General features: G+C 30.4%; 5 protein-coding genes across 5 annotated transcripts; 3 read left to right on the top strand and 2 right to left on the bottom strand.

Moving 5' to 3' along the window:
- Positions 1 to 3,987: 3,987 nt before the first annotated feature.
- Positions 3,988 to 4,839, top strand: GO595_000341 (uncharacterized protein; the record flags this gene model as incomplete). Its single annotated transcript, XM_067916423.1, has 1 exon — positions 3,988 to 4,839. One exon carries the CDS (start codon positions 3,988 to 3,990, stop codon positions 4,837 to 4,839), a length of 852 nt encoding a protein of 283 aa, XP_067779796.1.
- Positions 4,840 to 5,417: 578 nt separating this feature from the next.
- On the bottom strand, positions 5,418 to 7,673 carry GO595_000340 (dnaK protein; the record flags this gene model as incomplete). Its single annotated transcript, XM_067916412.1, has 1 exon — positions 5,418 to 7,673. One exon carries the CDS (start codon positions 7,671 to 7,673, stop codon positions 5,418 to 5,420), a length of 2,256 nt encoding a protein of 751 aa, XP_067779795.1.
- A 136-nt stretch (positions 7,674 to 7,809) lies between these two features.
- Positions 7,810 to 8,361, bottom strand: GO595_000339 (uncharacterized protein; the record flags this gene model as incomplete). Its single annotated transcript, XM_067916400.1, has 1 exon — positions 7,810 to 8,361. One exon carries the CDS (start codon positions 8,359 to 8,361, stop codon positions 7,810 to 7,812), a length of 552 nt encoding a protein of 183 aa, XP_067779794.1.
- Positions 8,362 to 9,676: 1,315 nt separating this feature from the next.
- GO595_000338 (uncharacterized protein) lies at positions 9,677 to 10,156 on the top strand (the record flags this gene model as incomplete). Its single annotated transcript, XM_067916389.1, has 1 exon — positions 9,677 to 10,156. One exon carries the CDS (start codon positions 9,677 to 9,679, stop codon positions 10,154 to 10,156), a length of 480 nt encoding a protein of 159 aa, XP_067779793.1.
- A 1,534-nt stretch (positions 10,157 to 11,690) lies between these two features.
- GO595_000337 (uncharacterized protein) lies at positions 11,691 to 13,532 on the top strand (the record flags this gene model as incomplete). The annotated part of the gene is made up of 1 exon (XM_067916378.1): positions 11,691 to 13,532. One exon carries the CDS (start codon positions 11,691 to 11,693, stop codon positions 13,530 to 13,532), a length of 1,842 nt encoding a protein of 613 aa, XP_067779792.1.
- Positions 13,533 to 24,002: the final 10,470 nt, after the last annotated feature.

The following is a 24,002-nucleotide window of genomic DNA, read 5'->3' as shown; positions in this document are numbered from 1 at the left end:
ACAAATAATGTTTAATGAAATCACAAAAAAAATATTGGAGAAATACGAAATAAATAAGAAATTAGTAGAAAGATTTAATAAATAGTTTTCTTTTTTAATAATTTTGTTCCATATAAATGGCATCAAATGCATAAAAAACTTTTTCATTCATTTCAACAAATTATTATTTGATTTGGCAAATAAATAAAATACAAATTACCTTTAAGCAAAATCAATAAAAAGAAACAAACAAATCATTAGCGAACATTAATAACATTTCGATCATACGAATAAATGAATTATATTCTTTTTACAAATTTTTAATATAAACAAGAAAAGTGACAATTGTACCAAGTATAATAATTGTTGAAGAATAAAAACAAAATTAATATATCAATTTATGTTTTAAATAAACCCATTGAAGAAAATCACATTTCAAAACGAATTATATATTCATAAATGTATTTTGTTATCAGATATTCATATAAAATTAAGAGTATAAATTCGTATTATAAATTTTATTTTTTTTTAGAAATATGGATATTTATAGTAAAGTAATACCCTTCGATAAAAAGGATTTAATATTACAACATATTGTTTCCTTTATTATAAAATAAAAAATTAGAAAGAAAAAATCACTAAAAAAAGGGAGATGAAAAGAGAAAAGAAAACTTTTTAATTAAAAATCATTTTGAGAAACTAAAAATAGTATTAATGAGAACACTTTTTTTCCATATTTATTAATAATTATAATAAGTATTAATTCTTTATAATTATTTATTTATATATGATAAATATAGATATTTGTAGAAAAAGTAAATCAAAAATTTCAAATCCACAATATAATTGATTCAATGAATATTAAATTTATGAAGTAAAAATGTCATGACATCCAAAATGGTGCAAAATAATAAGATAATAAATAATTTCCATATGAAATTTTATATAAAAGCTATTCATAAAAAATTTTGTATAATTATGATATTGTAATTTTGTGATAGTTTATACAACTTATTTTATATTTCTTCAATTTTAAATTTGTAAATTATATGATATTGTTTTTTAGAATATTGAGAATTTACAAAATTTAACAAAATCCGAAATATGATGGAGAAGAATTTAAAATTAAAAAGATATTATAAAAGCAAAACTAATAATATGTATAAGTATGGATTTATTTTTTTCTCAATCAGTTGATATCAATTTACATGTTCAATTGGTTCGAAGTCAAATTTGAATGAGTGGACGAATAAAAATCACTCAATCAGCCCGTATTATTCTCAAAGACAATTTCAGAATAAAGCTAGAAACGGTGGTATGTATTGACTAATATTCGGAGAAATAGAGAAATCAACATCATTTAATAGAATGTTAAATAAGTTGAAAAATGTAATATATTTAAAATTTAAAAGCACATTTAAAAGGAATAGATAAATGTAACTCAAGCTTTTTTTTTTATAAATCATTTTCTAATTAAATTTGTTCATAAAATTATTGAATCAGATTGAATATTTATCGAAAATACATAAAGAAAATAATGATAACAATAATAATCATCATTGTTGTGTACGAAAATTCTCAAAAATCATTCAATTAATGAGTAAACTATTCAATTTAAAATTTTCGCTCTATCGTACTAGCGACCGTTATAGGCTGAAGGAAGACCATTGTTACAGATATGAAGCAGCAAATGCAGATAAAATATATAATTTGGCACGCTGAATATCATAAATACAATGAAGTATATTTTTTATTGATTATAGATGATAATTTTATATAATACAATACGATTTTCAATAAATCAATAAATTATATCAGAATAGAGAGTATGTAACAAAATAAATAATATCAAGTAAAATTTATGAAAATCATTGAAAAAAGTGTAATTCAAAAGGTTATAGCAGAAGTTAAAAGCATACAGTTATAAAAAAATGTGAAAATTTAGTGGAAAGGACTGAAGATTTTTGTGGACCCGATAAAACCGTTAACAATCGGAATACACATGAAACACCTTATACAACGGTGTCAAATAGAATACAACAATATCTTCCGCACATAAAGTTGAAGGGTTCATTAATCCATTTGTTTCATAGGAGACAAAACGAGTATACAATTTCACAATAAAATTTTTCATGCGAGCGCCGAAGGCGCGAGTGGTTGTGATCACAACCCGGTTTTTTCAGTGAAATACGATCACAACCGCAGGAGTGGGTTAAAATGCTATTGAATAGTTTACATCGAAATTGAAGAATTTTCAATAATTTCCGTACAGGACAAATGATAATCATCATTAAAAAAAGCAATTAATAAATTCAACAATCAAAAATCGTCTTTTTCAGAAAAAAATAATACAAAAAATAATGTATCGTTTGTCCCAAAATTTTTCAAGAATATGTATATACGGAAAATATTTTATTAACTATTGAAGCGAAAAAAAACTCCCAAAAAATGAACATTTCTTCAATAGAATCAGACCAAATATATATCAATGTTGAAATGTTTTCAACGTTTAATATCAAGAAAACTAATAACAAAATCATTTCATCATGCTTTCTAATATGTAAAAAGAATAAAACTTTTATATTTTATATAATTAATTGCATGCAATTGGATATCTATTAGCATAAGTGTGAGGTTTCCTGTTTATATATTCTAGGAAGGTCAATTCACGGTAACAAAAAAATTGACAATCAAACACTGTGCTTTTTATGCAATAAAATTACATAGAATGATACACCATCACTCTTTGATCTTTTATATGTTATAAGCGTAGTGGCAAGTGAAGGAGATAGGTGCAAAAGATTTTCTTTTCACTGTATCTTAACGTATGAACGATAAGTTTTTCAATTCATAACGATCATGTTAAATCAATTTTGACAAATATAATGAGCAAAAAAACAGAGAAAGCAACCCTTTCCAGGAAAATTGGTAGGCTTAAAAAGGATATTTCTAATCTCGAACACTGGGGTACTACAAGATAAGAACCCAGATACTCGAGAAAATAATAGAAGATCATGATCCCACAATACTTCCACCAAGATCTTTTAAGGGTCAAAGGGAGTTCTATGAAGAATATTTGAGGAAATAAAAATCGGTTGCCGAGCCCGTAAACAAACCCATATTTTTTGGGGAACAATTATCATTTGAATCACAGAACAATTCCAATCGTTTTCCTAAATCTCGGCAATGGAGTCCCAATGTAATTATATTTTGTTTCATATTAAGAACTCTCGGAAGTAAGTGTTATGACTATCTTCGCTCCGTCATAACATTGCCATGTAAACAGACGCTGTACAATCACTTTAGCCAAATTCAAAATTCGTGGAAGGAGTGTTTAACCAAGTGTTCGGAAACAATCCGCATTATCGACGTATTTAGAAGAAGACATAACATTCAGTATTCTGAGAAAGTGGATATTGTTTTGGGTATAGATGCTATGTCAATGGAACTCGTTACAAAAGAAATTTATGATGCAAAGAGAGGGGACAATAATGCATTTTTAATACATTTACAACCTTTATCATGCAAGTATAAATGTCTTCCTTTACATGTGTTACCATACATAAAGGACAATGCAGATTAAGATGTCAGAATTCGGCTAAGATATCTGCTGATTTTTTAGATGCAAATGGTTTCAATGTTTGCTGTATAGCAAGTGACGGTGATTCTGGATACTCTATAATTCATCGCGAACGATTCAACCAGTGGTGGCCTATTTTTAGAAATAAGGGAATTGAAGATGCACTTGGGATTCTGCAGAATGATAGATTGATAATTGGCGACTTCTTACATATATTGAAAAATGCTAGAAGCAGGATATTGAATGGACAAATCTCAATATGTACAAACGGTAAGCTAGCCTTCACCGCGCTTGATATGGAAAAAGTACTACAGCTTGGAGCTCCATTAACAGACACGTCACCAAAGGGAAGGATTAAGGATCATTATTGTTTGAAGATCTTTACTATGGCAAACTTCTTCCAATTGTTACATTCTAGCCACATTAACATGGCGTTTTACATACTTCCGTATGCTCTATGGTCACATGCTATTCGTAATTCATCGCTGTCACCTCAAACACGACTGGATTATCTTTGTTCTTCACTTGATATTTTTGCATATCATGCAAAAAACTTAGACAGGCTAACACCAAATGTACAACAAGTGAAACGTAATCATGGTACGCAATATCGTTGTTCACTCAATCAATGCATTCGAATTATGAACACATTGATTGGTGTTTTGAGAGAGTTAAGAGCAAGGTCTGATGATCTGTGTCTGGAAAGATTGGGAACACATAATGTTGAATGTCAGTTTGGTTTAATACGTATTATGTGTCATAACAAACACAGCTGGGAAAAGATTATGAGTGCATTTTCACGTCTCACCTTAATGAATGATTTGACAACTGTGATAGGTCGAAAGATCAACATAAGAACCAGGATGAATGTAGGTGGAGTGAAACTTACTGAAGAGCAGGGCAATGTATTTGAGGAGCCACCCCAAGAACTAACTATGGAACAAGTGTTTGAGGCTGTTAATGTCGTCATGGAGAGACAAGCTGGAAGTGAAGATATATCATTTGAAACTGCTATTAAGTTATGCCTAGACCTGGCAGAGTTTGTGATGTGGTTGAATAGAATTCATGCTCAGTGGAAGGCGACAGGTGTTAGGTTGGAAGAAACCTACCAAGGAAGTCTAATCAGCAATTGTACAATCTTAGCCAGACTCATTTCATTTTGCAAACATGAGCCTATAAATGATGCAGACCTTGGAGATGAGGATACCAAAGAACAACAATCAGTAAGGTTGGAAGAAAATTTGTTTTTTGAGACAACCACACTCACCAGAAACGAATAATAAACGACCGTTTAAATTATAAATCGGGAAAATCAAGCATGTTTTCACTTGTTTGAGTAACAAAGACACGATAACAGGAATAATGCTCTTTATAAACAGAATTAGAATATGAATTGAGAGTTGAAGAATAAATAAAAAAAAAAATAGACAAATTGCGATTTATTATCTTCCAAACCAACGTTGTCATCTATGATATCAACATAACTATCTAACATACTGAGGTACTAGGTGAGATATTGCATGTTCTTTTTTACTTTCCAAGTCCTTTGGTGGGTTGGACCACGTATATTATAAATTATTAATCAGGTTAAATAAGTACATCATTAAAATGTCACGAAAATTATCATATCATAAATTCAAAAAAATCAAGATTTCATATAATTATTTGGAATAAATAACAAACCACGATTCTATGATAAAATGTCAATATTTTTATTTTTTAACAACCCAAGAATCATTTAATTTGGCTGTTGACAAATTACAATGATAGAAACAAACAAATAATTAGCGAACATTAACATTTCGATTATAAAAATAAATTTAAAATTTTATAAATTTTTATTTATCTATTACATTACTTACACATCATTTTCTTTGTTTTCGTTTTCATTTTCATTTTGGTCTTTCTTCGTTTCTTCTTCTTCCTTTTCCTCCTTTTGCTTCGGTATTAATTTTTCTATTTTCTGTTCGATTCTGTATAATTTCGTTTCGACTTCGTCAGTGTTAAAGTTGATTTCCATGTGCAGCGGCGTTTCCTCCGCTTCTTGCAACTTTATTTGGAACCATTCCACATATTCATTGATTTCATTCATTAATTTCTCTTTATCCTCGTCACTAATTTCCGCGTTTTCTTGCAACTTTTGCATGTCGTTTTCGATTCTCCTTTTGATGTTTTCTTCGATCATTGGAATTCGCTCTCTGAAGTTTTTACGCTTTAGTGCAGGTTCGCCAATAGATCGCAGCGCGTCAAGTCGAGAGTTATATTCGTTGAGTGGCTGACGCTCAAATTCGTTTTCACTGAACCAATCGCGAATATTTGATAATAATGACCGATATTCATCAATGTGCTCAGGAGAAAAGAAATCAGTGTAATCACGTTCAATGGCCGTCTCGAGTTGGAATATATAACTTTCAAGTTCATTTTTGGCCTCATCGATCTTTATCTCATTTATATCAATTTCTCGCATACGCTTTTCTTGCTTAATATATTCATCGATTTCTTCCGCGGGAAGGCCAAAATAAGGTTTATATGTGAATTTAACGGATTTTTCGATTTGCTTATCTTTGGCATTTTCATTGTCCGAACCTTTGGCGTCGTTGTTGTCATTGTTTTTGTCAGGTTCGGCCGGTTTGGGCACCCGTACAGTTGCTCCGATTACATCAACAATTCCATCTGGTGTTAATCGAACTTTCAGACGCACAGTTTGCAGTTCCTCTGATTTGGTTTGTATCTCTACATGTCCTAGTTCATATTCTGCTGTATAAATGACAACATCTATTGAAGATATAACTTTGATAGGAACAATCTTCGTAGAAGGTATTGGTTGGAAAGCTTGGAATAGTTCTTTATCATTGGTTTCGTTTGTCGTTGGGTCCTCCCATTTGATCATGACGCTACAATGAGCCATTTCTTGTACATTGAGCGAAACTCGAAATTGTGGAGATAAAATGGCAGCTTGGAATCCCGCGCCAAGGGCAAAGCACTCGTCAGGATTAAGGGATTGAGTTGGCTGTTTCTTAAAGATTTCGTTTATCTTAGTTTTGACTAAAGGTACACGTGACGCTCCTCCATGAACTTCAATTATTGACAAATCGTCCATGCTTAAATTGGCGTTTTTAATGGCTTGTTCAATGGGCATAGGAATACGTGACAAGAGATCTTTGATTTGATCTTCAAACTCTGTACGCTTGACATGGAAATGTACATCAATATCATTTAATTGAACTTCAAATGGAATGACAGGGTTAATAGAAAGAGACTTTTTAAGCTTCTCAACAGATGAAACAAAACGTAACATAGCTCTCGGATTTGAGGCAGGATCAATTTTGTATTTATCAATGGTCTTTTGTCGGAGATATCCAACAAGAGGAGCTGTAAAATATGATCCACCAAGCTGTGGATCGCAAGCAAACCCTTTGACTTCAACTGATCCTTGGAATAATTTGACAATTGCTACATTCATTGAACAATCACCAAAGTCGATGAAAGCAGCATTAAGTGCATCCTTTTCTTCCGCTGGAAGCTTTGTTCGATGTGTCATTGCATATGTGATTGCTTCTGCTGTTGTTGAATTCAATAAATTAAGTATATGAAAACCTGCAATTTTGGCAGAATCCATAATAATTCGGCGTTCCATTTCGCCCCACCAAGGAGAAACAACTATAACACATTGGTCTGTAAATACTTTATTTTTTTGTGCAATAATAAATAAACCTCGAAATAAAAATGCAAGAACTTGCTCAACACCAAATATGGTTGGATTATTTAGATAATTAACTTTAACACCTACAAAACCATTGGTAAGTGGAGCTAGTTCGTAGCTGATTTGACTTTGGATCTCTTCACGTTTTGGTGAATCCCAGCGAAGTCCTACCAATTGTTTAATTTGATTAACAGTGGAGTTAATATTTTGCATTAGTTGTTGTGATGCAAAAACGCCAGAATATCTTCGATTTTCGGAATATGCAACCATTGTTGGTGTTAATCGTTGTGAAACCTCATTTAAAACGACATCCACTGAACCGTGCTGAGGTATTGCTACAAGACAATTTTCATTTCCAAAATCAATTCCAATTACAGACATTTTTGTTAAGTATTTTAAGTGGTCGGCCATTTAAAATTAAACGATCACAAAAATTTAATACATTTCAGTACTTTCGCATTTTAATTGAAAAAATCAATAGTTTATCCGAATTTGACCATTTGAACAAATCAAACATAAATAAAAGTTGAAATTTTACTATTCGCAGTTACATCATAATAATGATTTGAATGCTATTGCCAGCTGCATTTTCAAGTGTGAAACCATGAGGAGCTCCGAGTTCATCAACATTGACATCAGTAAGAGTGTAATCACCAAGTGAAACAACATCTCCACTGTCTTCTTCAGATAACGTGAGGTTGTTGGATTGGATAAGGTCAGCAACGAAGAGAATAACCTTCTTAACAATATTCCAGATCTTGCTCCAGTTCCATTTGTTATCTGGAAGTTCTTCAATATTACCAAAGTCAACAATCTTTGGCATTATGCAGATCTTGATTCCTAAGTCATTTTCAAGAACAATTTCTTCTGGTTCATCACTATCTCCAAACTTCATATCGACAACCTTGTATCCATTAAAGTAGAGTTCACCATCTTCATTTTCTTCGAAGCTTTCCTCAATAAGATCGAAAAGTTTTGAGAGGAAATTAACAACTTTCTTGAGACCATTCCAGATACCCTTCCAGTTGATTTTGTTTTGTTCTAATGTGACATCGTGTTTGTTAGTAATAAGGAATGCAAGTAAGAAACAAGAAAACATAACAATGGCATTTGACAGCAAAAAGAGGTTTAAGCGGCAGATGACATGAATTTGAGCTTGATTTTATCGTTAAAACGTTGTCACGTGGTTCAAAAAGGTGAAACCGCTTCTCTTCATAGTCACCAAATAATAAAAACGACCATTTAGCATATTAAAAAGTTTTAATTGGTTTATGAATTTGAATGCATGAATGGTCGTTTTTCGGTCAAATTTGACTCTCAATGGTTTATTCATTCAATTTAACTGTCTGGCATTTTAACTGAAAATGAAAATTGAGAAAAATCCCCTATTTCTTGTTTCTGCTTCATATGATTTAGGTGACTGCTATAAGTAAAAGTCCTTCCATTTCTTTCTCGACAGCTAAATTCGCCCTTCACGAAGTTTATTATCAAATTGATTGATGATTACCTTTTACAGCAAATTCATTTATATTTCTTTACAAAAAAAGAAATGCCAAAACCAATGGCCACAGTAGATTCTTCAAGGACATGATAAAAAATGTGGCTGATTGATTTTTCGATTGGAAACAATTTTATTCATGTAGTGAAGACAAAACCTGAAAAAAAAAATGAGTTTCATCTTATTTGCGTCTCATTTTCTCTTTTACGAGTGGATTCATTATCAATACGATTTGTCTAATTTGTGCTAACATGCTTGTTGTTTTAGGAGATGAAAAAGGCAAGATTGAAGTCTGGAGTCCACTAAATGGCAAACAGCTTGTTTCATCTAGCATTTCGCAAAATCCAATCAAATCAATTGTTCCTTCAAATCACGATAATGACGTAATTGTTGGCTGCCAATATGGAATTGTTGTTATTACCACCAATGCTCCAGATCATCGTTGAGCTTCGTCGTTTTCGTGAACATAATGCGTTCATCACACGTGTTGCAGCAAATCTTGCGGAAGACTATTTGCCACATCTTCGTCCAGATTCCACAGCTAAAATATGGTCGTTAGACAAAGGTGTAAATATTTTTGCAGATAAGAATCAGACAAATTGAGTATGGGACATAACATTTACAAATCATGATTCACTCACAGTGTGAACTGGAGGAACAGATAACATTTGCAGAGTATGGAATATGGAAACAGGGAAATTAAAGCTGCATTTCAAGAAAAATCAAAAAGGAGTGCCATTCATTGCAAAAATATAATTTTGTGGTTAATAAATGGATTTTATATAAATTACTTTTGATATATAAATTGTATAATTTTCCTTCTTTCATTATTTAATTTTGGATTATTCGTGAGAATTATGTAAATAAATATTTATGAAAAAAATCAACAATCAGGGCGCCCCAAACCCGTTGCACAATGAACTCGAAGAAAATAAACTCTTTCCTTCAGTCCATGGAAGATTCCTGTGATGACTATGGAAAGAGTGTTGTTGAACAGAGGCAACGTCTTCGGGTTGTAGAAGCACAATACAAAGAACTTGATAAAAATGCAAAAAGAACAACAAAATTCACAAAAAGGGAACCAAAAACAATATCTCATACTGTTCACACATCAAGAATCAGCAGAAGAAAAATTAAAACAACGAACGAAGTTCAAAGGAAAGAAATACGTCCAGCACCATTTCCAGTACGAAACTACATTTTACCAACACAAGAGCTCAAGGGGCCAACTCGATTTTATAGGTCACCTACAGCACAACGTGTTCATGAGGAAAAGATTGAAGAAGAGCGCATTTTTAATCAAGCAGCATCTCCAAACCTTCTAGTTTCACCATCCACGCGTACACGTACGCAAAAATTATATTTAACACTTGGCACACATCGAAACTCAAAATAATCACAGAAATTTTGCGTCTGACGAATATTTTGTTTACTTTATTTATACGCAGGTAATTAGGCTTTACATGGTCAAAATCCAAACTTGATCACAGAAAATACCATGAATCAAGTATATATGAGTTTATAATTGTAATTTAAAATATATTTATATAAATCTTGTAATTACAATGAATTTCCATATAAATTTTTATCTAAAAATCTGTACAGATAATTATTAAAAATTGTTCATTTGAAAATATGTTTTTGGATATCCCATGTGTATACATCAAATCCATTAGTGGAATTTGGATACAATTTTTATAATTGATTTTTTCATTACAAATTATTTTTTTTCCCTAAAATTTATATTTAATGGTCTCTTTTAGTTAAAATAAACCTTCATAATTTCTAATTTAGTAATCTTATTCATTTTAATACATGTTATTAAACTTTATAGCTTCTAAATATGGTATATCAACTAAAGTTACAAATCCATAAAAGATCGAACCATTAATCATTTGAAAAATTCATGTGAAAATGCACCCCTACCAGAACTTGTTTGGACAATTTTAAATGACATTTATGAATATTCACTCAGCAAAATCAAGAAAGTTGTTCCAAATCATCCATCTAATCGCAATGCTGTTATTTTAAAAAGGCCATTAATTTCCCAAATTTTAGTTTCATTAGATTTACCAGCACTTCCAGAGAAGCCACGAAAATCACCTAAAAATAGTAATTTCTTAGTGTTTTATATCATGTTCTCACCAAAGAAGATCTTTTTTTCCATTTGCCACAAATCAGCAACAAGCAAATGAGAACATCCAAATCAGAATACAAAAGTTAATATCTAAAGAGCTTATTGATGATAGTTTTATATCTATTATTCCTCTTCTTGCTATTGGTGATATTTTCTTTGTATCAACACCTTTTATCAATGCTTTTCATAAATTCAAATCAAAATCCAATTGAACAAAATAAATAACGGGACAACACATAAGCTGAAAAGTAATGGAATATGAAACAATGCATTGCATTGTTAACAAAGAAAAAAGAATGGACATCAAATAAATTTGAGTTATTATTCGATGCAGAATTTGAAATAAAACAAATAAATGTATTTAACATTGATATCAATCCCTTTTTGTTCAGTAAATAATTTAATTATTTCAGTGTAACCTTTTTCAGATGCCACTATAAGTGCTATTTTAAATAAATAAAATAATTTCCAAATATTATTATGAAATATCAAATTATTAAATTAAATATTTTTGATAATTCCCGAATATTATTTTGAAATTTTCCAAAATTATTAGTTATCAATTTTTTATGGATTTTTTAGATGATTTTGGAAAACCTCAAGTGCAGTAATGTTGGTTCATAAAATTAAACTATATTTTATTTAAAATTGCCTGGACATTGTCCATATTTTTCAAATTCTTGATAAACTCAATTTCCTTTTTTTTTTTCTGCGGCTTTTCAATTGAAAAGTAAACATCGTCGTTCAATCCATAGAAAAGTTTTGTATTGAAATAAACGGTCACCGAAGATAAATGTCCAAAAAAGGCAAAATCGTAGCTGATGTCCTCATTGTTCTCAAATCAGTTTCCATCCGTCGTCAACTCGATAGCGGGTTTATAATAACGTGCCGAAATGGAAAGACAACTGTCGAATCCAAATATGTTCGCCCAGATTCCAAAGGAGAACTTTATTTTAATTGTGAATGTAAAGCACGTCGAACTTTCACAGTCAGTAAATCTAATGGTGTTGTTAAACAAAAAAACATTATTATTGTTCTTCATCGATATACTCCCGATAATACTCCAAAGATCTATGGTAAACTTGTCCTTGACATTGGAAAACGTATTAATTCGAAAGAGACAGACTTTACAATTGGAATGAGTACAAATCGCTCAATTCCACCATTTCTTAATCTTTCATGTCAGTTCGATATCATTAGTAAACCACAAGATGTAGTACCAAGCGAACCCGTTGTCCCAGAAACTACACCAGAACAAGTTAATCAAACAAATTCTGAAGAGGAAAGCAATAGTTATGCTGACCTTATCGAATACAGTGATGAAGAAGTTGATAATTCTGGTGGCGATGATCGAGCTCAATCACCTAAAGGAGATTCATCAAATATTAATACTAAAAATACATCTAACACTGAAACAAAACGACGTCGTAAAGTATCCAGAGCACGCAAAACAAGTGAAGCTTCACCAACAACAGCAGTTGAAGATGAATCACAATCTCCAAATTCCGAAGAAAAAGAGAAAGAAAAGGAGAAAATTGTACCAATGAAGCAAGAAACAAAGGAACAGCGATTTGCCCGCATTATGGCTTTAATGCCCAAATTACTGATGCAAAGATTTTCACAATCGTCAAATCCTTCATATTTAGATTCAGATCGTAAACTCGAATTACCACCTGCAGTGTTTCCAATCTATGGCCTTATTTTAGAGTCCGGGATCTTATTGAAAGAAACAGATAAAAATGAGTATAAGCAATTTGCCGATTTATTCTTCGACAAATACAAAAATGCTCCATTGTCAATGAAAACAGATAATGAATCGAAGCTATTAACACATATAACATTATATCTTTTAATCCAACTAAATCCTCGAAAAGAAAAGAACAGTAAGTCATATACAAAAGATTTTCTTAAGAGGCTTGAAAACATCATCAACATCCAAACAAGAGAAATAGTATTTCCGATGTTAACTAATTTCGAAATTCTTTCCAATCGTTTCATCCAAGCAAAGTTCGAAGTCGACAGTTTGTTAGCAGATTTTCAGGAGGTATTCGATATTGTGAGGGCGAGTTTAGGGTTCACCTCATCTATCAACTCCTTTATGTTTGATGTCTTTGTTTCGTTGCTTGATGTCAAACTCTCGAACAGAGTTCTGTCAAATCCAAACAGATTAACGTTCTCCAACGTTATTTTATGGCATTCGTTTGCAACTGCTTTCGAACAATGCGTAGAAAAGAAATTAAATTATTTAAAGCAAATCACAGGACTTATCTTAATGATTCCAAACCTTTCACCAAAATCTAAAAATGATGAAATTTTACAATCTGTTTGCCCAAGTCTAAAAAAAGGTACAGTCGCGTACATACTAATGAATACTAAAAAGGACGAAATAATGCAAGATGATATACCATTTAAACAACTTGCAAAGAAATTGAACGTTATGTTCATTCCTGGATTTGAAAAATTGGAATTGGTAGAAAACCAGGTACTAGAGATACCTCCTACAGAGCTAAAATTAAATATGTGGAATAGAACAACAACATTAGATGTGTTACGCGAATTCCAATTCTTAAGAAAATATTTGCCACAAAGAAGAACGGCTTCAGCACCAAACGCTAAGAATCAACAAAAGAAATAATATAGAGTGAGTGAGATCAAATCACATGAAATCATTTATAAACATTTCATGAATTTTTATTTTCGTATTTTTTTGACCAAACAACTGAACTTTAAGTGAATTGTGCGCGTAAGTTGGAATTACACAGCTTTCTTTGGAAAGGTTTTAGGCATTGAATTATTGATGAAAAATTTTTATTCATCAAAAGACATTTGTAAAACACTTAACCAGGATTACTAAATACGCAGCTATACATACAATTTAGGTAGAAAACTTGTTTTATGATTTAACGAATTTGACTTTTTTCTTGATATTTTTCAGGGCGCCCCGAATTTTAGGGAGTAGAAAATGAAAAGACAAGAGAAAATAATAGCAATACAATATAATGGAAGAGGTATCTTCTTTTGCCCTCGAGTAGAGTGGGTTTCTTATACATCAATTAATGAAATAATTCCAGAACAAGAATGGAAACAAATTCTTTTATCTTTAAATGATATATTAAAAACAGCATTTTTCCCAGTTTGGTTATATGTTGTTATGGTGGTCTCAAGCTTTGGGTTATTAGGTTTGCTTATACTTCCAATTCAAAAAACAAGAACCAAAAAAGCTGCAAAAGCACTAGGGTCTTATGTAATAAAGAAAAACAAAGAATTTGTTGCAAAGAAGAAAAACATAAGGTTTGAAATTCCACGTCCCTCGATCGATCATGTTATTATCAATGTTTTGGTTCGTTAAATGTAATATCAATAAAGTTTTGTTTGTTTATATACGCTTTTTTTATGAAACAATGTTCAAAGTAAATCTCAAAATTAATTTCAAAATTTTGAAATTAACAAAAAAATAATTTGCACATGATTAAGCTTCTGAAAAAAATAAAGAGCTGTATTAACGTTTAAACAATTTTAATTTGTGTCAATGCTGATTTCTTCGAGGAGATCGTTACTTTGAGTGGGTGTAATATAAGGAGTTCTTGCTCGTATATCTGCTAGAATGTTGGTTGGCATTTCTATTTCGAAATTGTGAATAAAATCAGGACTTTGAAACTTGTCAACGAAATATTCAGTGTAACTTGCGGACAAGCAATTCGCATAGCGCCATTCATCAAGCGAAAGCTCAGAGTTGACGGGTGCACCGTTTTGTAAAAGATTAATATCTTCTTCTGTGAGAATTTTTGATGAAAATCGTTTTAAATTAGCACCAATGTTGAAATCAGATGTTAATATCACATTGGCAGTGGATTTAGTTTGAGAAACAGGCTGTCCTTCAACCCAAACGTCACTATTTTCTGTTTTCCTCTTAATTTGAGAAGAATGAAATTGTGAATCTTTGTTTGAACAAATGCTCTTTGATGGAGTTCTTGTGCAAACTTGAAAGATTTGTTTTTAACTTAACACAAGATAATCTTCAATCAACAGTCGAACAAGTAATAAAATTATATGAATTAAATTTCCCATATTCATTTAATTTTTGCTTGTTATGCATTAATTGATTGTGCTGAATTTTTTGGATCAGTTAAATATTTTAAATATTCACTTATGAATGATTCTCAAAAACATAATCCAGTTGCAGGTGGAAGTGAAGAAATTATTCATTTCTGTGAACAAAATCATTCATCATTTGAAGGTGCATATGAAGTAGAAATTAAGTTTCATAAAAATGATATCTTTAAATATTTTTATGATAATAAATTAGAAAAATTAGGAGAAAATAATTTGGTTTCTTTAAGAAATCAATCAATATCTCAGAAACAAGTTATTATATATATAAATTTACCATTTTGTTATCCATTTATTAAATGAAAACACAACATTAAAAAATTGGATTGTTTATGTAATCAAAGTGGGAATTATAAAATTATTTTCATTTTTGGAACAAAATGGAATATTTATGAATCTCTAATTTATGAAACAGCAAAAATTGGAATGTGTATATTTTAATTAACACCTTCTTCAAAAAAAAAAAAAAAAAGATTCTATATTAAGAGAAATTAGATACCTTTTCAGCAACATCACTGAGATGCCCAGAACGAGGCAATCGTTTACAACTCTATTATAATTTACTGGAAAAATTAAAGATGAAATAAGGGAAACGCAGAAATTATGCAGCTTTGTTAACAAAATATTTATTGTATTGGGATATCCAACATGACGGACAGGGGAAAAGTTATTGTGATTTGTTTTTAATTAAACGGTCGGTAGTTACTATCGTCTTAAAAGTGACATTTAAAGAAAGATTTATTTTTATTTAACAATGAATCCAAGAAAAAACAAGAAGTTCTTCTTTTCTATGAGAACTATATCCACATGCCTATTCATCCCAAAAGGAATGATGAAGGTAGCCTTTTGATTGAGTTTATGATTTCTCCTCCATAAGGGTTATTGACAAGTTTTCTGTAAATTTTCAACTTCCTGTTCGCGAAGTCCTCAAACAAGTCGACCTTCGTAAGAAGTTCATTTAATTTTTTGTTAGTTTTTCGATACGTATCTATTTTCTCCAGGACCAAATAACAATTTGCAGCAGTCGCTGTTCTTGTTTTATTTGTTGCTTCAATCACCATGAGTGGTACGAAGTTAATGATCATTTCGGACGAAAGATAAGGAAACATGATACTATTTTCAATGAATCGAAACACAGCACCCATTAAATTAGTGGACTCTGGAAATTGTACAATCAACCGAAGGACGACTTGTTGAACTTGAAAGTTATCTAGGCATTTCATATACTCATTTTGATAATAAAGCATTTGCGCCAAGAAATCAATACAAAAAACACGGTAAGAGTCAACTGTATCATATGGTTCTGTGATATTATAAATTGATTTTTTGACAAATTTATTGAGCTCTGATAACGTGGAGGGGGACGTTAACGTGTAAATTAACCGCCAAAGTTCATTCAAAACTGTAATTGAATTGTGTTCAATTAACGGATAAATTATATTAACGTACTCCGGTTTGTGGAATGAGTCCTTTAGGACTTTATTCTCGGCTGCATGTCGAACAATACGAAGGAGACCAAAAATAAGATCGTTGTCCTTGGTATCTTTGATTTCGTTCATGATATAATCAGGAAAATGAGATTCAATAAATGAATGTTGTGTTTCTTCGAGTTCTGAGGTGAAGCTACAAATACTTTCAAATAAATCAATTACCCCTGATTCATAACAATATGGAAGAAATTGAAATAAAAGTCCACAGAACTCATTACTTCGATTTGGAAATTCTGTAACCATTAATTTCATTATTGAAGCAGCACGACTGATAAGAATAATGTTTGGGGAAGTAGTGAAAAGAGATGTAACAGCCGAATAAAATAAATCTTCTGTGAGAAATACTTCGAGAAAATCAGAATTTTTTTTTGTGAACAATAAAAATGAACGAGGACCATACTCTTCATCATCTGAAAAACATAGTCTTAATATTTTTTCAGCATTTTTTTGTAAACTGGATTTATAAACTAAAAATACAATGTTGCAGATTTTATTTTATCATTATTCAAATAAACGAAGTTCCCTCCTGAATCAAGGAGATCAAAAACAGATGAATCGGGATTATTGATAACTTTTATGAGAGTTTCAGCTTTTCCCGAATTCATCTGAGTTATTATCTAACGGTCTCCTTTCATAAAACGGTTAATTTAAATGAACGTTGTAAAATGTAAAAGACTCAAATGTTTTCAAAAAAAATCTATCGTGCCATAAAATGATAAGGTTTTACTATTCGGTTAACGGGATTATATGTAACCCTTTGACTGTAATAGTTCTCTTATTTCAGGATTTTTAGTTGATTTTGAGCGGCTGTCGACTATAATTCCTTCTTGGTCAAGAAGTAATTTAACCACTTCGACATGACCATTTCCACAAGCACGCATCAATGAAGACCTAAAACTAAACAACAAACGCCAAATTTCAACCTTAAACATTAAGGTCATCAAATAAACCTCAAAATATTTATATAAATTGATGTTCCATTAAAATCAATTCCATCTTTTTTCAGAAGCATTTTAACAATTCCCACATGGCCATTATTACAAGCACGCATTAAAGCAGTCCAAAATCATTTATATTAATTCCAGATTTTATATTCAAACCATAAATCCATCAAACAAACTTTAAATAAAATAAAAATATATCTTTTTCATTATAATCAATTTCTTGAATGCTTAAAAGTATTTTAGCAACTCTCAAATGTCCATTATTACAAGCATGCATTAAAGGTGTCCAATAACATTAAAACAAATACCAAATCAAAACAATAAACAAGAAATCAAATAAAATAAATTTCACATCTCATAAATAAACATCTTTTTCATTTGAATTAATTGTGTTTTGTTTCAAAAGTGATTTAACAGATGATGTTGAGCCTTTATCGCAAGCATATGTAAAAGCAGTCCAATACATAACATATAAATACCAAAAAATGATTAAAATAAACACTAAAACAATCAAAAAGATTTCTTTAGCATTAACATCAATACCTTTTTGTTCTAAAAGATACCGAACAGTTTCAGATCGTCCCCAACAACAAGCAATCATTAAAGGCGTACAAAATAAGACAAAAAAACTAAATGTGAATCTTTCATATTAACATCGGCGCCATTTTGCACAATATATTTCACAATTTCAGTATTCATTGAAACCACAGATTTTAATAATATATCATTTGGAACTTTAGTTCTTTCGACTAAGTATTTACAATAATACATATTACCGAGTTTCAAAGATTCATTCAAAAAATTCTCATTCACTTTTAATCCATGCTCAATTAAAAAAGAAAAAATTTCATAGTTATTATGTATAATACATTTTTTCCCTAATGTAGTTAAATCATCTTTTCCGGCAAAATTATTATCATAAATATAATGAAAAATATCATTTCGATGAAATTCAATAGCAGTTTCATACGAACCAATAAAAGTCGAATGGTTTTGTTCACATAAATGAATTATCTCATCATTTCCACCAGCAATTGCATAAGTTCCAGTATTCTTTAAGTCAGCTCCATTAATCATTAAAAATCGGAAACATTTAATCGCACCGAAAAATGCAGCATATTCAATAAGTGGTACATTTGTTTGGTTAATAAATGAACATCGTTCATAAAGAGATGGTTTAATTTTCAAGTTAATGTCGAAATTAGATTGTGATGATATTAGTCGAAGTTGTTCTTCATCGTCATTACGGATGGCGCGTGCTAAATTTAATGGATTTGATCCTTCGGAAACATATTTCTTTTGAAGCTCCCATCCATTATTCTTTAGTTTATCAATGTTTGAGAAGAATTCTTCACTAAACTGTGAATGTTTTAATATGGAAAATTCATATGGCTTTAAATAATGTGAAAAAAATAATGAACGCTTAACACGAACTGATTTGGGCTTAATTAGGGTTTGCTCAATCATTCGTTCAAGTAAGAATAACGATTCTTGTGAATCAATGTCGATAAGATATTGATAAAACATTTTGAAGATTTTTTGTGAAGTCTTTAAAATGGTTCTTTCACTTGATTCAAGTTCTTTCAAATATAAAAGACATGTAACAGCGCCATTTACACGAGAAACAAATGAGGAATATAATAATTGACAGATTGCATAGTTAAATGAGTATGGATTTGATTTATCAAATAAATCGATTGTATCTTGAATAGATGTTTCGGTAGGCTTTTGGCTTATGCTAAAAATGATTTTATAGAGAGATTGCATCTTTTGAAGGCCTTTGATGCCATCTTTATTTTCCGGATTTGGTGGATGATTCGATCGTTTCATTTGTTGTTTTTTGAGGCACCCCAAATTGTTGTTTTGCAAAATTCATATTAATATTTAGTGTAAGCATATTGTTAACTCTTCGGTAGTGGAATTTATTTTTTGTCAACAAAAAACAATTTTGATTCTAATTACCAGGTATGGTATTTTAAAAAAGCATTAAAACAGCGAACAAATGACGAACTATTCACTTGCTCATTAAGTTGGATCTTTATACGTAAAAGCATTCAAATATTAAACACATTTATTGACGATGTTTCGCGATTAAGTCCTGAATTTTTTGATACAGCAAAACCAATTGCGACAATACAAACATTGCCACAAGGATGCCACAAACCATTGGTATAACGCACATCACACCAATTGCGACTCCCATTTTCAAATCTCTTTTAAGCGCAGTATTTTTTGCCCGATAGTTTTGTGTGAAGTATCCGATTTGTTTTTCGATTTCCCAAATGTTACATTGCGTCTGTACCGTTGGTTTTGTACTAAACACAGCGCCATTTCCGACGACATCTTTTGGGTCATCAGTTGTACATAAGTTACTAATGATAATTTTTGAGTCATCTTCCGCGTTTATGTATTTGGTGCCTATTTTACATGCTGTTATTGTACAATGATCAAATTGAATTGTACATTTACTTTCTTCAATTGCAAAAACTGAACCATACGTTTCTGCCCCCGTAACAAAAAATGAGCACCGTTCAATCTTCGAATCGCTTGAGCTTTTAAGTAATATACTGGAACTTGAAAACGCATAACTCTTTTGAATGTCACAACGATGGATGGTGGAAGAACCGCCGACGATACAGAAACCGCCATTTTTCTGTTGGGCGTAAACCATTGTAATGTTGAGGAATTCAATAAATGAGTCACAACTTGACTTCTTGACGAAACACCCGTATTCTTTTGAATTTAGATTAGCAAATTCTGTAAAGGAAACATTGAAGACAGAAGAGCCTTCGTTGTAAATGGCTCCACCTTGAACTATTGAAAATCCTTCAAGAAATGATGAATAGCTAACAGTAAAATTACCTTTGCAATATATCGAACCACCTTTTTTTGCTGAGTTGTGGAAAAATACACAATGATGAATATTGAGCGAAGTGATGGAATAAATTGCACCCCCATTGAGATCATACCCAAAACACATCTTGAAGATACAATCTGTAATATTGGCAGGTCCAACATAAATGTTACTGGAACGTGTTTCAATCGTCTCATTAAAAAAATTGGTTCCTGCTAAAATAATTGGAGATGAAGAAAATTTTTGAAATGTGCTTTCATGGACATTAAGCCTTACATTATTTGAAAAAATTACTGATCCGAGCGATTTAGAAAAAAGTGATTTTTCCAAAGTTAATGAATTAATTTTCGAGGATGTTGAAAATACGGCTGATTTTGGCTGGTAGTTGTTTAGCATAACTAAATGTAAAATTGTTAGGTTCATTTTTAGTTACCAACCAGAATTGGAAATGTGAGTTGAAAAATATGTCGGTTTTATGAAAGATTCAAACAATTATCAGTGGAAGATCTGTCTAATAAATTTACTGCAAAAGTTACAAAATGACGGACTATCAATTTTTTCCTTTGAGAAAAGCTAAAAAATTAGAAATAAATTGATATAACATTATCAAGTTTGAACTTAGTATTTACACAATACAATATTTGATATTTAAGGTTGTGGATAGTGAAAAAAAAAAAAAAAACAATACACTATGCATCTCAGAATGGATTTATTTATTTATTTTCCCCTTTTCTATATATAATTTAACGATTCCATTGTAACCTCATATCTGATTATTTCCGAATTACCTTCTTTAGATGCTTCCATAAGTGCTATTTCAAATAATTTAAATAATTTTCAAATATTATTTTTGAAACATAAAATTATAAATAATTTTAAATAAAACAAATAAAAATCTTTAACATTGAAAATTAATTACAAAATATTTAAGAAGTGATTGAACGATTTCTGTATGATCTTCTTCAAATGATTTTATAAGAATCAGCACTTAAAAATATTTTGATTATTGAAGACATTTTTTTGGATGCAAAAGTTGAAGCGTTGTATCAAAATAGTTGATATCAATAAAAGATGGAAAATTTCTATTTGTATTCCATTAATGTATGTTCGAGAGGAACATCGATTCCTCTTCTTTTCAATTACATTTGTTTGTTTCCCCTTGAATAAATACTCTCGAAACTCACTTTTTTATTCTCTTAAAAATTATATATAAGAAATGAAGCAAATAGTGCAAATAATCAAAATCAACTCGAAGATCAAATATTCGCAAAAAACAAAAATTGATATAAACATACAAACATATGAAAATCATCAAAATAACAACATACATTATACATTTTACCTATTACCAAATAGATTCACAAAGCAAAATGTAAATACATAAATACAACAATATTATAATGAAAAACTTCCAAAAATTGCTGAAAACAACATGACAAAGATCATGCTGGATTTTTGATAATAAACTCTTTGATTTCATTGATTTTAATATCTACAATTGTTCTTAAAGTATTTCTTCCATATTTAATAATAATTTAACAAGTTACATCTTCGAAGTTACAAACGACTTTTTGGCTTTGACTTGCTAAGAATCTCTAGCAAGTCCATAAAGTATTTTCATTTTGGAAAGGTTAAATAGAAAATGTAAATTAGCAGGAAACAAAAATCATGTAGAATCTTGATGGGTATCAATGACCAACCCTTGAAAAAATATTTTATCTCCAAAATTCACTTATTGGTGATTGTTCATTTTCTTGCTGTACTTTATTGAAAAACATCATGAAGTTTGGAATACCAAACTTAGTAACTTCAATTGGAACAGGAGGCATCTTTTTGATTGTAATACAACAGGTTTTTGGAATCCCTGTTTTGGGATAAAGAATAAAAATTCTTGGGCTTTATGTAAAGTTATAATGAATGACATCAAACTTGCAAGTTGCTAGGAGAATGAAGATGGTGGAAAATCTATTTCACTTTACATATATATAAATATGATCTCAAACAAGAAAATATTGTGTTGCAGCATATATAAACGAAAGAAATTTTCATCACCCCACAATTCTCTAAAGAAATTAAAATTGTACTAAATAAACAAAACATGCATATTTTAATATATGTAGATTTCAAATTAAAATTTGAAAATTTCAGAAGATGTTTTGAATGACATTTATGAATGGGTGGCGTTGGTGTGACGTGTTCAATTTTTTCTTCCATATAGAAACGGTTTATATATTTATTATGTAAAACAATTATAAATTTATATTATTTTAAATACTTTCATGAATTAATATATTAAAGATGTTTGGGATTTTCATCAAATCATGATTTTGAATCTTGAGCAATGATTTTAAAAATGTGATTTTTATTAAAAAATCAAATCATTGCCCATATGAACTAAGAACCATCCTTTGAACAACCGAATTATATAAGGAGTCTATGCGCGATAGCCAAATTTAGGAAGGCACGATTGCTTTTAGATGAAGGCCGAGGACAAGACGTTTAAACGGTTAAATAACCTACACAAAAAATCGCCCGCACGCCGATCATAATAAACACCAAAATATTGAAATTCAGACTTTTTGAGAATCCGAATTGAAAAAAGCAAAAAATTGTGTATATGGTGATCGGAAAAAGTCGAACCACCTTAACGATGGGAGAAACGAAGCTCCACCACGATTTCAACGATTTTGTTCAATGGCTTCACAACGAAAAAAAAATTGATGTTAATGCTAAATATATATATTTAAATGATTTAATGTTTCAATTTTTTTTCTAGAGTTTATCAATATTATTTAATTTAGCAATCATTTATGCAGCTGAATATGGCAATGATGATATTATTGAATTTCTTTTCCAAGGAATTGATCTTAATGCACCATATGTTTTTTTTACATATTTGATATTTTAAAATAATACATGGAGTTTAAAAAGAATTTTTATGTCATTACTTATGTACGCATCTGCAAATGGCCATACAAAAATTGTTCAAATGCTTTTAGGAAAAGAAGGAATTGATATCAATGCACAATCTATTAATTTGTATTACATGGCGTTTATTTAAATCATTTTATGTTTTAAAAACATATTTGGAATTTAATCACAATATTTTTAACAGCACTTATGTGGGCATCATTTAATGGCCATACTGAAATTGTCAAATTATTACTCGCAAAAGACGGAATCGATGTCAATGTCCAAGACATTTTATTGTTTTATTTAAAGTTTCATTCAATTTATTGGTGTTCCTTATTCAAATTTGGAATGACAGCTCTTATTCGCGCATCATGGAAGGGCCACACTGAAATTGTTCGCTTGTTACTTGAAAAAGAAGGAATTAATGTTAATGCGCAAGATGATTTTTTATATAATTTATAGTTTTTTCGAATCATTCGACATTTCAATGCTTTACATGGAATTTCAATGAATTATTTAAAACCGCCTTAATTTTGGCTACATGCTACGGTTATAGTGAAATTGTTCAATTACTTCTTACAAAAAGTGAAATTGATGTTAATGCGAAAGATATTTTTTTCTTTTATTTAATGTCTATTTAAGAGTTTTAATGTTTTGCTTAATCTTTTGGAATTTATTTTGTTCTATTAAATCAGCACTCGTTTACGCATCTATTACTGGTCGCATAGATATTGTTAAATTACTTGCACAAAAAGAAGGAATTGATGCAAGTGATGATGTTCTTTCGATTGTTT

Source organism: Histomonas meleagridis (genome assembly GCF_020186115.1).
Source record: "Histomonas meleagridis strain 2922-C6/04-10x chromosome Unknown contig_1, whole genome shotgun sequence".
In the NCBI taxonomy this organism is placed as follows: Eukaryota; Parabasalia; order Tritrichomonadida; family Dientamoebidae; genus Histomonas; species Histomonas meleagridis.
Note: the sequence above shows the minus strand (reverse complement) of the source record. Positions and strands in the feature narration are given on the sequence as shown.